At 41.9% G+C, this 17273-nt stretch overlaps 1 protein-coding gene and 1 long non-coding RNA gene across 2 annotated transcripts; both read right to left on the bottom strand.

Annotated features, from left to right (window-relative positions):
• Window positions 1-4520: 4520 nt before the first annotated feature.
• Window positions 4521-6119, bottom strand: LOC135485871 (uncharacterized). The gene is made up of 3 exons (XR_010446643.1): window positions 6060-6119; window positions 5608-5804; window positions 4521-4586 (listed from the first exon to the last, which is right to left on the bottom strand). It is a non-coding gene; the product is annotated as an uncharacterized LOC135485871 (long non-coding RNA).
• Window positions 6120-10091: 3972 nt separating this feature from the next.
• Window positions 10092-14055, bottom strand: LOC135486330 (uncharacterized). The gene is made up of 2 exons (XM_064769039.1): window positions 13017-14055; window positions 10092-11857 (listed from the first exon to the last, which is right to left on the bottom strand). Exons 1-2 carry the CDS (start codon window positions 13944-13946, stop codon window positions 10808-10810), a joined length of 1980 nt encoding a protein of 659 aa, XP_064625109.1. The 5' UTR covers window positions 13947-14055; the 3' UTR covers window positions 10092-10807.
• Between the last annotated feature and the right edge of the window lie 3218 nt (window positions 14056-17273).

Genomic DNA, 17273 nt, shown 5'->3' with positions numbered 1-17273 from the left:
ATTATGGGCCTTATGTATCTGCTTGTATTTTGAGAGAAAAAACACCCTATAAAGTGTTCCATTAAAGCCTAAATATCAGTCTACTGAATTACGAAAATCCATAAAATCCGCCACAAAGTTATGAGGGTAGCATGGTGTATTCCGATCCTTTCCTCCTTGGTGAGACGATGACCCTTCAAGCTTCAGTGGAGAGGAATTATATGTTGAATTTATAAACCCAAAGGTGGCAATATGGGGTACAGCTGAGGTTATGAAAACCGGCTCAGCTATGCCAACATCTTGCCTAATCTGAGTTCATGTCTAACGGAATGACGGTAAAGCGGCAACCGTGGGCAGAAGTGGGTGGACAGCTTTCTTGCCTTCCATTGCCTTCGGCGAGTGAATTATTCCTGGAGCATGGTGTCTGATGGTGATTTGAACTTTTTCGTCATCTAAGGAAGGGCTTCACAGCAGTGTCATAAAGCATATGTTCATGTGACAAGGAGCCAACGAGTTTTTCCTGGTTTGGTATTGGGAAGTAAATGAGAGATGGGTTGCACAGCAGTCTCTGATTATAACCGTATCTTGGCTGAGAATCCCTTTTCTTCACTGACAAGTTTTGTAGCTGAGGTTGTTGCGCTCCTTTCCCTAATCCTTTACAACTGCGTTCCTGTCCTGGTCACAGCAATCCTACATCAAGTGAGAACCAGCCCTCCTGCTATGGTGACGTGAGTTCCCGACTGTTCTCTTAGCTCCATCACGCTCATATATATGGAGTATAATCCTTCACTTGAAAGTGGTCTGGTGACAATTTTAAGCTATTAACCGTCCAAACTATATCATCCTCGAAAATTCAGTTTACCAAGTAGCCAAGTCTTGCCTAAATCTTTGATAAAAAGGGCCTATCCAAATGTCGGCTAAAAGATCCCTATCCGCGATGGTTTCGAGAATGCAGAGTCGGATGCCGCAACGTTCCTGTAGTCCAACTGACACAACAGTATTCGAACTAAAAACTATTCCTTCGTAAAATTCTGTTTGTTTGGCAGTACTTTCCAGAACTTACATGGGCACCTAGTAACTGACATGGACCTACCGAACACTTAACGCCCGTGTACGTGAAAGCAGCCGCTTCTTTGCCTGCAACTACTATTGCTTGGGTGTAGGCCTACAGAGCCCATTCCTAACTTTATGAACCCAACATAGAGACATTTAAGCTCTACACATTTGAGCGACACAAAATTGACGAAACTATAGTCAACTTAGGACTCGTCCTATGGTATCAAGATACCTTGGCATGCTTAACCAAAAGATGACACCAGCCGTATGGTTGATGCAGTTTGGACTTTATCATTATACTCATAACGCTTTCTACTGACGAAAATATTAAAAATGATGTTTAACAGTATGATAGACCTTAACAGTTTCTCAACCTAACCTTTAGAGGATGATCTCCGACGATGATCTCCCAAAAGCGATCCCATTTACTAAAGTAACGATTCCAATAGCATTAAGAAACAGAAGAAAAGGAAAAGCAGCTCAAATCCAAATTGAAATCGGAAAGGAAAGGTCACTGAAGCAACTTGAATGTCGTGTTGCCCCGCCGGCTGATACCATACAAAAGGCGCGAATGCTCAGTTATGAAATCACGTGTCAACGAGATTCAACATGGCAGCAAATCATGGATGCCACGTTGTCAGATATCATGCTGATCCATCTGCAAACATAAGGGCTTTACATGTTCAGTCTTCATTTTAATTTCAAATAAGTGGAACAGGTTTCCTCGCGTCCCACCCAGCCCCTCAATTCTAATTATTGGGCGTTGGCGCTTTCACAACAGAAGGTGGCAAGCCAGATAACACGACCAAAGACAGACTGGTCTGGCGTGAAGAGGCTGCTGAATCCACTCCACTACAACAAACTGCCTGGACAATGATATTCAGGTTTCGCTTCGCAACAAACGATTACTGAGAGAACGAAGTTTATACATGTATTACAAAATCAAAGGAAATTTCTGTATTTTTGTTAATTTTGATACCCTCCCGAATGAAATTAAGCCTGGAGATGCCAAAGACCTACGAAAAACAACTCACTTGTGATGGACACTTGTAGCTTGGTATTGACGGTAAGTTATCCTGAAAAGTATAATAAAAGAGGAAAGAAGAGACGCCCGCATATGCGTGTAAAGCCTATCCTATAAACAACAAATCCTTTTTTTCATCAGCCTTCACCACCTAAATAGTAGAAACAGACCTCGAAAATGCTTTTTTCCATTTCGATATCGTTATGGTACATGACGTATTGTTTCGGCAAACACTCCCAAACCAACAAGACGATCGCATTTGAATTCGCCATTGGCAAAAACTAACAGAGCCACACCGGTTTTAAAGCACGGCGTCTGTGCCATTACCGCGGTATCTTAGTAACAACTCATGCCACGGGCGACGCCCATTCCCAGGTCAAATATAGTCTCAAATAGTTTACTTATCTTCTACATAAATATTCCTGTATTATTCACTATGTACGGACGTGTCCAGAATAAATGACACTCAAACTCCAGGCTTGTCGAGAGCAGATATTCCAAAATGGCTTTGAGGGCCGGTTGAGATCTGAAAAAAATATGTGACGGATTGTCAAGAAATGGCTCAACCACAAAAGAGAGTTGTCCAAACACTGTTATCACTAATGTCGGCGTTGGTATCAGTCAACTTAACGATAGGGGTCGAGAAGGTCTGCACGTAGTCAGTGATTTCGCTCGAAGCTTTCGTGCGGAATGTAAAAGAAACGTATCGATTGTGTAGCTCCTACACTTAAGCCATCCAAAAAAGGTTTCTCTGAGCGCCACCCACAAAAGGAATTTTCTTATTTCATCCAGAGTCTTCCAATTTTATTGAAAGACTCTGTTTCATCTGAGGTCAAATTGTTCATGAACAGCAACGCAATGACACTTTCGTCTTCACAGATTATGGTCGCTGCTAAACGATGGCAATCAACGCCAATAACAACAGCTACTTGGTGAACGCCAAACTATAAACGGCGACATTTTCCTTTATTACTGGTAGAAAAGAATCCAGGCTTTCACAAGGCAAATTCTATATGTTCGATGCACAAAAACATTTGAAAGTCAACAACTGTATTGAAAGTGATTTCTATCATCAGTAGTACCGCGACTCTTTTTGAAAATCTCGTGGTAAAAAAAAAATCGGGTTTCGTGTCGCCGAATGCACAAGCCTGGATGAGGATGAGGACAGAGACAACAATCAGAACTATCGCGTGCTCAGTCCGTAGCCTCCCAAAAAGTCCGGGTCGGCGTTAGGATCAACATGGCAGACAAGGGACTTGTGTCCGCACCACTCTAGGTTTTTGTCTAGTCTCCAAACCGTGCATCACTGATACTCAGGGGTAAATTTAATGGCATTGTATATACACTGCAATATAGGTGCCCAGGGCGTGCGAGTGTGAGCCGTATATTCAAGGACAATGACAAGGCCTACGGCACGGCGACGACACAAATACACATTTTTATAAAAATACGCCATTATCGATTGTCTTTCAACAACTTTGGCTAGATGGTCTTCATGGCAACCAAATGCCTAGTTTATTCATGCCATCATTCGACAATGTAGGCCTGTGTAATCCACGGAGTCTTGTACAGCCAGTGTACACTTGAAAGCAAATAAGACCAGTCACCTGTCCCTTGGATTACTGTATTTATCCAGTATTGTAAATTTCTTTAAAAAATATATATATGGCGTTTTATACATGTACACCATAAATATTTGAGAGTGCGAATAGTTGAAAATATTGGGGAGTGCGAAACATTGAATACGATGCGATGTACTTTTTCATATCAAATCGATGCATTTTTCCTTCAGTTTGACAGATTTACTTTTTTTAAATTACTTGGAACACAATAAGAGCATCTACCGCCGTCTCTGTGCGAATTTCTGTTATTCAGCGTTTCCAGGTTACAGCATAATGATAGATGACGATATTTACGACGAATTTCAATGTGAACATTCTAAGAAATAGGACAGTCACCTCCAACACTGACGTGATGACTGGTGTGGAAGCTCAATCAAAGTACTAATTAACTTTTCCAGCCTCGGAATAAAGTCAGTTCTATTAAAACTAAAATAAGTCACTAACTTCTATCAGTCTGGTTTCCAAATACGGTGTGTGTACCTCAAATGTTGCTGGAATATCGCATGCTGCCATTATCAATGCTTTAGTTTAAAGCACTTTATCCTTTTTACAACTTTAAAATAATTTTGAAATCTTCACTTTGACGAAAGGTCCATGAACGTACAAAGAATTTGTGTAAACCTTTTAAATAGAATTTTGAGCTTACATGTAGGTAGAGCCAGTAAAATGAAAAACCCCAAGAAGTTTTTGGCATCTCAAGAACCATTCGGAGTTTTTCGTTTTACCTAAATACCTGTATGGGTTTGCATGTTTTTAAAAGCTAAAAACCTTTATTTCTATGGTTATGGACGTTGATGTAGACATGATGGTAAGATCAACTGACCTGAATTGAGAACCGTTTCAAAACGAAAATCGTGCGCTAGAATACGATACCGTATATTCACGTTGCCTGCATTTTTCCCCAACTGTAATGAAAGTTCATGGTTAACCTTAGGAATAATCTGTGCAGCACAACCTAACTATCGACTGACAGAACTGTGATTGAGTGTACAAAAATGTAATTAGAAACAACAATTTAGTGCAATCATAACTTATAGGCTAGACACGAAATAGACCCGATTTTTATATTTGGCTCGAACAGTACTTAGTAGTTCCAATGGTTTTACTTTTGATTAGTTTGGTTGTACTGCAAAATGATATCTAGAAACAGTCATAGGTACACAATTATTGCTTTCTGAAAATAAAGGCGGTTGTGATGCATTTCAAATGATACAACCTGGCTAAGCTATGTTGCTTTCAGAAGGCGAACGACCAAGGATCGTTGAACCATCAGATTGACATTAAGGGCAGAATTTCGACCTTTTGATAATATTCACTTTATTGCCTTTAAACGTGTTGCTGGACTTGCAGCCCTCATCAAATCGCAGTACGGAGGAATGTTGCCGTGTTCTGTAGGGAAGACCAACAACATGACTGACCAATGGATAAAGACAAAATACCGTCAACAAAATACCCCACTACATGTTCTTCCATTATATTAATAGGAATTACAACATTTCTTTCAGTATTGTCCGTGGACTTCCACAGTAAAACACGAAACATTACTCGAAAAGACATATAGTATTGGCATTATCAAGAATCTTTAAAGCAATACGAATGTTGGTTTGAAATAAAATTTTTGGTAATTGTTGATGAAAAAACGCGAAGATATACCGTCGTATATATCAAATTGCGCAGCCATTTTAAAAATAAAGAACGACGCGGTTCATTACGAAGATCTATTCCGCAATGAACTGAATGGTGTAATCAACTTTAATATTATTGGCATCAGTAGGGTCCAGAATTACTTTACAATATAGAAGTAACTTTAGAGAAACGCCCGAATGTCCTTACGCAGGTCGTCTTTCTGTATTAGCGACCGGTTCTAGAGTTGCCCATATGTTTGGCGGTTCTGTCATGTCTGTGCTAGAAAGCTATCATACTTACCACCCTCTTGAGACAGGCAATGTCTGGATATTTGTTTGACTTCTGGGAACGGAATATCACTATACGTTGCATCGTTATCCGCAGCTCTCGCCTGGTCGAAGGACGGTCACGTCAGATACTCCGTTGGTCCGTTTTGGTGAAAGGTCCTACATAGTTGGGTCGCCAATGAGCAGCATCCTTCATTGAAATATCCCGGCCTGCGAAGAAAAAGAAAAAGAATATTCTGAGGATTTTCCCCTATAAACGAATGCTAATGTCTTCGTTCTCAGTTTCGTCGTGGACATCTCTCCTATGTCAAGAAAGATGGCAAAGCGTACAAAACGTTGCCTTGTATATCCATTACAAGTCCATTTTAAAGATCACGATAACTTCTAGATACCATTTCACTATTTTTCGCAACAGGTGAGTGGAAGACAAAAGAGTTTGATAACAGAATCAACTGTAACAGTCACCTTCCTAACGTCTCCGTCTTTCTCGATGTCTTTAGTGGAGACAGATTGATGCGTCTTCTGAATGTAACACCCTTATCCTGAGCTGCGTACGTAGTTTCACCCAGGTTTGAGATTAATGCATGATGCAGCTAATTTTGAACACCTCCATCTCAATCAGGAACGCTGTAAGTGGAGACAACTGCGCATGCGCAAATAACAGCTCATGCAAGATTCCTACACAACCTGAGACAATATCCATCGGTGGTTTCGTGATAGTGAGAAGAGACACAACTTGATATTCAAACTACATACGTAGTTGTACTAATGAAAGTCCGTACACATCACAATTTGGGGCCAGACTGATTATAATTGGTGTATTATTTGTATATGCCAGCCTCGTTATGGTTGCTCAACAAGTTGGCATCAATATTTGAATGAGGTTGAGGACGAATGAGAACGCCGACCGTTTATGATAATGAGAGGCGGCGCTTTGGAGGAGACAGGGTCGCCATAGTTTTCCTTGTACCTGCATGTTAAGTGAGGTCAAGTCAGTTTGTTCTAAAATTGCGTCCTTTGTTGTAAATTGTCAGTAACCTCTAAAATATACATATATGTAACTCCAATAGTTGTTCTTTTGACGTAAAAGGTATTTTTGTAGTTGTGACAGTGGCCTGACATTATGTGACGCGAGAATTTAACACTGAGTGTGCATGTATAGGTGTATGAAATAATTATTTCAGCAGTTACATGTACATGTATATACTTACACAAGACAGAATCGTGCCTTTTCGCAAATAAAAAAGTGTGGAAGAAATACGCCAGTAGCCTACCTTCTCAGTACCATACAGGAATAAACATAAAGGTCTCACTTAGAATAACGTAATTTTTCATTGAAGATTGTAAAGTAATTGGTCAAAGCACAACGGACGACATTTTCTTATTTTAGTATCAGTTACTAGATGTTGCTTTTTCCTAATTGATGGCGTTCGTTTTGTTTCATTAAGTTCAGAACCGTTTGAGGAATCTTTCCAGAAATGCTCGATGTAAGGGGTGAACCCTTTGGCGTTACATACCGCAAAACATACTAGTCGTTTTGGAGATATTTCAAGAGTTGGCAAAGTTAACTTTTTAGCCGCAGAGATTAGCACGTTTTACGGTAGCCTATCTTCCTTTGGCATATTTTGTGTAACCCGTATCCGTGCAAATTCAACCTACCACCCACCATCCGGCAAGTTCCACATCATAGTCTCCATCTTGTACAAGATTTATTTTCAAATGGCGGCCGTCGTTCATATTTTGGAGTGCTCTTGATATGCGCAGTGCAGATGCGTGAATGTCTCCCATAGGCCTGCGAAAGTGCTCGTAATGGCTCTCAGTAAGGTCAGTCGGTCTACACACTATATATCACCTGGTAAAATCGTTCAAGTAGAGAAACGATTCATCTATATGAAATAGATTTAAACACAAACTCAAATACCAAAAGACATTTCAGCAATTAATTTTCAAACCACTTTGAAATTTAGGAACGGTCTCATCCAATCACCACAAATATTACACAAATACATGTATCACCAAATTAAATTATCTTCGGCATTCCCCATTTTGTGTCACACCCCACGTGTTCGGTTTTGTAACATTCACTCTGAAGTGAAAATCGATGCCTACATGTAGCTCCCGGCTCTTTGTCTAGGCCTAGATGTAACTCAGCCCATCCTATGTGGATAGAAGCTTTGTGTAGATTAATTCTTCAAAGCGTTTGATGTTTTGAATATTCTACTCCTCATAGTATTTTTATAAAGCGTATTGATCAATTCGATTGATTATTCTAAAACTGTTCCAAGTTTCGTGAGTAGTAGAAAAGGGGCTATGGTTTGATCGTTGACGATAGTTTGTTTTAAAAGCATAACAAATGAGTCGATCAGACACTCGAATTGATAGCCAACAAAGCCAGTTTTCCCGAGGTGTTACTGTTAGTGATCACCATCTTCACCCTCAATGATAACCCTTGAAATTTGTGAATCGGAAACGTACAAATGATTTCAAAATTTTGGCCGTTATTTGAGTTTGTTGCTATCAACCTGGCTAGTCTTCCTTAGACACATGTATCATGATGACAAATTAACATTATTATTGGTACTGTTTTTCAAAGATTTGAAACGCTTTGATCAATACATGTATCTATGTACATATTGCTTTCAAAGCTTGTGTTTTATTGGAAATGATTGATGATGATGTCAACTGTCGGAGGTATTAGGTTTTTGATGTACGCAGAATGGTAACATGGGACTCGCCCCATGGGACTTACCCATACTTTAAAATAAAATCAAACACCGCATTTATTCCTAGAAAATTGTTTGGGCGTATCTTCGTCTCCTCCACACCAGGCTACACCAGAAAGCGTCCCGATGTTCTGAACTGGGAAAATGTCCGCCCATCCTGCCCGGAGCCGTGCGATATTATCCCGTCTCATGTCTCCTCTTGTTCCCGCCACAATAGGGATCTACCCGACATGAATTCGGACAAAGTGAGCATCATTTAGCAGGCATTAAATTGCCTGTTCTTATTGTAATGTGAATAAACATTGCCTCTTCTCTATTAGCTTTCGATTAGCAATGCAAGCAGATCGTTCAAGAGGAGTGAGAACCGTGGATTCGTTATGCCAATAAGCGCACATCACAGTTCAAGCAGGCACGGCTGGCTTATAATACCATATCTGCTGGCAAATGGTCCATCAGGCATCAAACTCGGTCTCCTTTTCATGGAAATCCAAATTCAGAAATCTTTCTGTTGAAATCAAGGAGCGCACATTCCGCCCTCCTCTTGGCTATTCTGCATCATTACAGCAAATCTCCCAGACTGCTTTGTATAGGCTTACTTTTTGCAACTTTCCTAAAGCATCATCGGTCTGTAAATGTATGATAAATCAGATTGTAGGCTATAGTTCTTCATTTCCCGTTGGATCGATGTAGCCTGCAGCGCTCGCACGGCGGATGAAGGCGTGTCGAAGGCTGATTGGTAGGATGTCAAGGCCCGTGCCAAGGTTCCATCAGGGTTCGGGCAAATCCATGTCAGAAAGATGAACAAACGGGATAAATATTGATGTTAATCAATCTAACCTGGGAACTTAGTATGTATGCAATTGCGCAATGAAGATTTGTAATTCATCAAGTTAGAACCTGGAATTGTTGGGTGTCATACAATAAGTACTTTAGAAAAGATGCGATGAGAAACCCAGGCTAAATCAGGAGTTATCCTGACTTAAGACACTACTTGCGAAGACATAGGACCGCTGCTTCGACACACTGACAGGTGCCATGCCGTTTTCAAGCAAATGGGGGATTCTTTCATGATGGCCGAGCATAAGCCCGCAGGCAGCTATTAGACTTGAAAAACCAGGCTGTGCCAATCGCTACACTTGAATAATGTACATGTATGTGTAACGTATTTTCAAACGCGATGCCAAAATGCACAGAGATGTGTGTACCCAATATCCCCGCCCGACCATTCTGCACCATCTTGACATCATTTTACTTTGAGGGGAAGGTAAAAGTGTCCTTGAAACCTTTCAAGAGATGGTTAAGTGAGATGCATGTCGGGTACGGCATGGGAAGGGGCCGCACCTTTCCTCGAATCATCACCAGCATAAAATGCCCGTATATCTTGGCTGGATCTTGGTGACCGTGTAAGGTGGATGAGCAGAATTGGCAGGCCGCGGTTTTGCCTCTAACACCTCAGAATCTCTCTTCGTGGGAGGTAGCAATGACCACATGGCGGCAACGGTGTAATGTTCGCATTGCGGGATGATAACGCTTTAACTACCGAGAGGACAGCATCTTTAACCTACCATAGCTTGAACTACAAGCAGTTTAAGGTTCCCTAGTTTGCTATTTCGGTTGAGGAACTCATGAAAATTCCTCGGATAGGATTGCAAAGTACATCCAAATCGAACACAACTTGGACTAGGTCCCAGGCCAGAGCACATACAGAAGGAACACCACAACACACCCGCGCCAGTGGAATAGCCGAAATTTTGAACAACACCATGGCCAATATTTATTAACTAAGTAAACTATCCTCAGATTTACACTTTGAGATTTCCTTTACTGGGGTATTTCAATATTTGAGGACCATTCACTGCATAAAATGCAGGCTTTCAGGTTCGGGTTACTGTTGGTATGCACAAAGCCTAATCTTCCCGTGCAAGCGTCAATAATAAATTGGCATTGGAAGGTATTCGATATTTGGTTCATGACAAGATGTATGGTTAATGACGATGATTCCGATGATGCCGATGACATTGATGAAGAAGTACATGTATACGCCGTTTTGTCATTTTATGCCAAACTGTAAAAATCTTGATACAGGACTCAATTTAATGTAACGGGCAGAGGTCTCCTAAGCCCAAAGAGTCTTTTCAGCTCAGCATTTGAAATAAAATCTGGGAGGTGACCGAGTACTTATTTCTTTAAATTTTTTTATTAAATGATTTGGCTGAGGTTTGCTACACACCCCCAGTTATGCACGCGTCACTTAACGAAGTACCACTTCAATACTTCGACAGTCGCCGTCTATTATAAAAGCGCTGAACTTGCCACGAACCCAGGCTCAAAATGTGGAGTCGAACTGTTCGTCACCAATCTACCAAGTCGTTACACTTACTAAAAGCACTAGATTTAACACGTACACCGACATTAGCACTAACACTATTTAGAACGACCCAGCCCAGAGTGATAGGCACGACAGCCGAGGACGTGCCTCTTTTCTCCCACTCACTCCTCGTCCGTGTCAGGGGGATTAAGTGTATCGGTGGGAATCACATGTACATTGAGGATGGAAGGAAATGAAAAGGCGCGGGACCGAAAGGATCTCCCATTCACATCGACGTAAGGGTCCTCTCTTGCGTCAGTTTCACTGCTGGTACAGGTGGAGCCTCCTTTCGCACAGCATGGACACGAGAAGAAAATGACATCATAGCCCGTGCATGTCCGTCTGTCTCTGTAGTATATCGCATTGACAACGAAAGAAATCAGTAACAGAAAAATGGGAACGCTTGCAAGAAAGCGGATCGTCCAAGCAGAAATCGTCAAGGTTAGTGGTTCTCCAAGGTGGATGCATCCATTGTCTTTGATGAAATCGATGATGATGAAAATGTCGAATGCGCACAGCGCTGCAGCTGCGAGTGTCGTCACGACGTAAATTGCCCTCAGGTTTGGCAGTACTCTAAATAGAGGTTTGTCCATTTTGAACGCCAAGATGTGCACCAAGCTTAGCGAGATAAGATTGGTTAGGAGTAACAGCCAGCTAAGGATGGAGTAGACGAAGAGGAAGGTTACATCTATAGGATCGTGAGGAACTATCGCAAAGTCAGTTTTGTTGTGCCAGTACGCCTCGCAATCATTGTGAAATTGATCCCAGTCAACCACATTCCAAGTCACTGTCTCAATACTGATGATTCCAATAGAACACAACAACAGAATCAACCAAGAAACAGTATGAAGACAACCATGTACTTTGTAGTCAGTCGCCAAGTTTTTCAACTCTGTCAAAATACGCCTACTCTCCAAGTACGACCTATCAGATTCCGAGATGATGTTGTCGTTACGCAGGAACAGGCCACTCAGCTTGTTTCTTTCGCCGTCCTTGTCAACCGCGCGCGCGATTGCCACAACGTTCCTCCCGATATTGTCTCTGGTCCAAGTGTCTTTTTCGTCTTTGATATACGCCGAGAGGGTCTTCTTCAGGTGTGTGACTTTAAGAGGGTAGGAGGAGAGGATGCCATCTCCCAGTGTATCCTTCACGTCAACTTGGTCCCGGAGAATCTAAAAAAATGAACGGAAATATTGTTATTTTGACCCGGCCGATGATTTCCCAGGCATGTGACGGAAACGCATGTCAGCCAGGATTGCAGACAGGTCCCAATCCAATGGCATTTTCTGATATCACTAACCCAACCGCTAGCATATTATAGAGGCATTCTGTAACTGAGACATCCATTGCTTTCACATCAGTATCTTTTCTGAGCCTGGTGTATTCTTCAGCGTTCGCTCTGCACTTGGAGGAGGTTTTCTGCAGAGAGAATTCCTCATCAAAGGCGGGCGGAACGTCTTCGTGTGCAACCGCGGTTCCGGCCATTGCAGAGGAAAGAGTCAATCGCAAGCAAGCTACTTTCCGCCTGCATGGGGTAATTTGCCTGACCTCTAGCACAGACACCAGGTGCAAGGGATCTCAGTTTTACGTCTCACTCATCTTGACCACCATTGATTTGCCCTTTCCCAATTGTGAATGAACACATAAGAACTCATACGATCATTTTGCTCATGATATCATCAGGGTTTCTGGTGATCTGAGAGTGGCCCAGAGCCAAGAACGGATATGCCAAGATATGCCTCAACCATATACTGTTCGAAAATACTGTATTGCGACATTCGGAAACCCGAGATCCGCACACCAGGTCAATGGACTAGAAACAAAGGATGGAAGTTTGTTAATTCTACGCCAATTAGTGGAAAACCAATTACCACTTGTGTCGTGTGATTTCCTCAAAGTGTGTCACACTTGGAGGAGATCCTACAATATATATCACGTATTTTTGTTTGTAATGCATAATTAACAAAATGTGATTTTCACCAAATACAATGTAAATCGTAGGGTTTGGTTGTTGTCATTTTGGCAATGTGCAGTATTTCATTTTTGTCATAAATTTAGTTTAAAAGAGAGACACTATGTGCGAGCCAGGTAGTTCAAATCAAGTTTTGAGAAGTCACAGATAGGGGTCTCTCCTATCTTACAGTACATCACGGCAACTATTTACGTTTGCGGGAGGAATATGATAATACGGCGTATAGAATCAAACGAAACCCCTGGCCAGGCCCCTGAGCATACGAGTCATCTTAGCTAAGCATACTGTGGACTACAAATCTGACCACCTAGCTCCAGCTGGCTATACCCCCTATAAGAATGAAAAGCAACACATTTTACCTTAATGGCACGATAACAAACTCCCTTATAGTCCTTGGCCGATGTCTTGTTCATGAGGTCCCTCTCCATAGCGGCAAAGGAGAGTTTCCAGTAGTCGTGGGCGGGCACGAAGTGGCATTTCAGCTGGTCCATTGAATGGAGGAACGAGGCGTACGAACGAAGAGTCTTGTCGTCCAATAGCTTCCTTGCGTTCGCTTCCAGGGCAAGGCTTATGTCAATTTTTACAAACCTCGGGCTGATCTCGCTCTTTTTATCACCTTCGTGAATCAATAAAACCAATTTCACAGCAGGTCCAGCCTTTTTTAACACCACTGTCCTCGTGTCGTCTTTCAAGTCAAACATGTCCCTGATAATTTCTTCAATTACTTTGTAGAAGTCGTGGTGAAGTTTCCAAGCGTGGATCTCAGTGTCGTCTACCGGAGCCCCAGCAGCTGCTAAAAATGGTGAAGGTGGCCCACCAACAGCACTCACGTTGCGCGTAAAGCTACCAGAATTCAGCCCGTGGTTCATGTAGAGTTTATAAAACGCCTTTGCTGTTATGTCTGATTTTGCAGGCTTTGTCAGTTTGATTTGAACATTTTCCGCCACAAAATCCTGTCGGGATACCAAATAAATGTAATCAAACTCATTCGCCTCACCGACTTTCGTGTCCTCAAAGAAACTACCACACTCCGTCAACCAGCCGTTGGAGAATGCGGGAGTTTCCTGTAGCCGGGCCTGCATCGACAGCATGGTCCTTTCGACTGCGGCAACAATCGGATCGCACTTCTCACGCGACACGCGCTGCGTTTCGTCCACATAGAGTAAGTACTTGGAGAGATACTCTTCCTCCATTGGTGAGAACTTCACGCGGTTGAGATGCCTGCGTTCCAACTCCTTGAAATCCGTGTTCATCATCGGGACAAGATGGACATCCCGTCCCCCCGCCATTTTCGCCACTCTTGTCTTCAAGGTGTCACTGTGTGACCAACCTGCCCGAAGCCAGACACAGCTGATTGATAAGACGCTGCCGTAGATATCAAATACTATCAGAACTGAACTATACCGACATGTTATAGTCCAACAACTGGCCTAATTGACATTCACCAATGGCACATGAACAGATCATACCGATATCAAAGTCAACTCATTGTGACTCCTTGACTCGACGGAAAACCCAAAACATACATTACTATTGGTTGATATACTGATATCCTGACCTTGTTGCGCTGAGAGCAGTCCATTTTCTGCAGTGACCGATACATGTACATGCGTTTTGTTTTCTACACTTAAATTATTTTGAAGACAATTTTCTTTTTCGTGGGTTTCTTCCCGGGTGAAACTGAGGCTGGCCGTGGGCTTTCCAAAAAGCTGTTAATCGTCACAACATTTCAGGGGACAAAGTAAAAATGAATTAGGTGGTGACATCGCATAATTATATATTCTCACAAAAAAGTGGCACTTTAATCGGACATACAAACCTAAATCATGAGCATACCATGCAACTCTGGGAGCCGTTTTTGAGTACATCATTTCACTCCTAGGGGGACGTACCTGGTCCCTTTAGTCCTGCCACCTAGGAGGCAACTCATTAACTAAACGTTTTCTTTGGTTCAGAGCAGTTGAAGGTATTTTCGGGTTTCAACGTCAATTTTATCTGGCTTAGGAGCAGCTATTTTTGCGGAAACATTTTGTTGGATTCGGCCGTCGGTCGCTCGCGAAAACATAACATGCTTCCCTAAGGCTTAAGTACATAATTCATTAACTATTTACGATTGGGTATTGATCTGACGGTGCAATTCGGAAGAAGTTTGGAAACCTAGTTAGGCATAATGTATATGCAACAAAACAAATATCAGAATTGGGTAATTCGAGCAAATAGACTAGGAGAAATTGTACAAGTAAACCTGTACCAATGACGTAATATTTGGACGTTTCTCCAAAGTTCAATCAGAAATCGGGGTTCAGGATACTAGACGCGGATGATTTTGACCAGCAAGTTCATTAAAAGTTAACCGGATATTTCAGTCCTATATAGTGGGGAAACAAACAAGAAGGAGAACGAAAAAGAGTTGACTGACGAAAGGCCAACAGATAGCATGGTAACTCCCATTTAAAGGTAAGAACACTATCGATAAGCCTAGGAAAAGTTGATGAAGTGAGTCCCCCTCATGAGTTCTCCTAAATTAACCGATGGACAAAGGTTTACTGGACGGTCGAGAGACAAAGACTTGTGAGCAACGTACATTACCAGACCAGCGAGAACAGAAGGTCAAATGCACCTTTATGCGTTTTTACTTTTTACTTTTGTTCCTCGACACTCTCACCGGAGGATGGAATTCCCATTTACACCTGTTTGAAGGTACTTTCTTACTCCCGTTGCCCTGAACTCAAGGTCTCTGAAATAAGCTTTCAAGAATGCTTCAACGGAAAATGAGAATAACATTATTTGCCCCCGAATTGTCATAGCCATGCATGCACCCGATGGATATCACATATCACGATTGCCCAAATTACTCTCTAGATGTGTCTATCGGTGATAAACCGTAATGTTTTATATTTTGGCGTTTATCGCTATTTTATGATATCGCAAGCAGGTGAAGAACCTTTCAAGGTAAGGTTTGATCATGAAGCAATGTACTGTATGTCTTCTTTGGTTGCAACTGCTAAAGCCCCTTTATACGGGGGCGACTCGTAGAAGACGTAGAAGGCCGATGTGGAAGTTTAAAATGCCCTAGGATAGAATGCCCGGGAAACAAAGGATTCTATTATGCGCTTCAATCTCTGAGCTACTGATGGTCAGGGTCTACAGAACCATATTTCAGAATACAATAGGGCCGGACACTTTTTGCAGGGGGGCATTTGTTACTGTTACACCGGCGCAATTCTATAAATTAATAAGATAACTCAAGGTAACAGAGTCTCTTGGACTCAGGAGCTTGAAATTGTCATTGGTATCCGAGGGATACCAATCTGATGTTCTTGTCAGCAAATATACTGCTGTGCATGAAAAATAAACCTTGCCTCTTGAATATCAACGCAATACAGTACTCTCCAGCCTCCCCGGCATTCTTTAGAATATGCAATTGATGATGTCACTGTCTATATCAAGTCTAATTTCTCTATCACATCTCGACAAGTCTCCAAGGTTGGTCCTTCTCTAAAAGCCCCAATATATATGTACTGGTAAACGGGTGTTTGGGGCATGAATGATAAGAAAAGTGACTGTATAACCAGTAACACCACCAGCGGCTTCTCCGTCAACCCTGATCAGACAATAGGGGGACCCACTGCTGCCACAGATGACTGTAAGCCATGCGATCTAGGGCAACCAATATTCCGGAACAGCCGTCTGCTGGGCGAAAGGCAATTAATTTTTGGATTAAATAGCTTAGATTGCTAGCTCATGTCGTCGTGACCCTGAACCACATGTGGTAAGTGATGACGACAGGAGACGGGATTCGAGAGAGAAAATGGAACTATGCGACAGTCTTTCTAAATAGCCTCAGTGTCTTTTATAGTCAGTGTCTTCAACGGTACAGGTTGAGCGTTTTGTTAACCAGTTCCTTGTTTGCCTCCCGTTTTCTTGAAGCATCTTCTTTTAGCACATTCGTGGTGTATACCAGTACGCCTTATCTCCTTTCAAACTTCTTTTCAACGGATCACTTTTCTTACCCTCTCTTTCAATTTTTTTTCATCCGTGTCATATTTTCATTTATGTTTTGTATTTTACCGATATTCCTTACGAGCTATACCAAATGTTCTTTACCAGTGTCTTTTGCTTTACCAACATTCTTTACCAATGTTACACAAACAATATTTACCTATGTTTCTTTACCAGTTACAAACGTTCTTTACCGGATACCAAATGTTCTTTACCAGTGTCTTGTTCTTTTCCAATGGTCTTTACCATTGTTTTCTAAATAGTTTTTACCAACATTCTATACTGGTATTTAGTGCTGGTGTCTTTTCCAGTGTAACAGTACCAGTTTCTTCAGTGTCCTTTACCGTAAAAAAGATGTAATTTCATAATTGTTTCTTTTTGTTTTCACCCTTTCCCGTCAATAACTTACGCAGTGGACCAATGTGCCTCCGGAACGAACTGATTCACGCGAGATTGACTCCCGTAAATCATGTCTGATGGCTGCTTAGGCGGCGAAGGCTATCGAGATGAGCTATTAGGAATTTGAGAATGCACGTGGGACGATGTTTAGTCTGGGTCGGTGCCATAAGATGACAGTGACTAACAACATGTTATCGCGATTTTTCAGTGCTGGG

The sequence above is a fragment of the Lineus longissimus genome, chromosome 4 (genome assembly GCF_910592395.1).
Source record: "Lineus longissimus chromosome 4, tnLinLong1.2, whole genome shotgun sequence".
Lineage (NCBI taxonomy): Eukaryota > Metazoa > Nemertea > Pilidiophora > Heteronemertea > Lineidae > Lineus > Lineus longissimus.
Note: the sequence above shows the minus strand (reverse complement) of the source record. Positions and strands in the feature narration are given on the sequence as shown.

What these genes read in the sequence shown, in the direction of transcription:
- LOC135486330 (XM_064769039.1), bottom strand. Translation starts at nt 13,946, where the DNA reads ATGGCGGGGGGACGGGATGTCCATCTTGTCCCGATGATGAACACGGAT. An exon ending in TTTGTTATCGTGCCATTAAG is followed by an intron (nt 11,858 to 13,016) that starts GTAAAATGTGTT and finishes TCATTTTTTTAG; the next exon opens with ATTCTCCGGGACCAAGTTGA.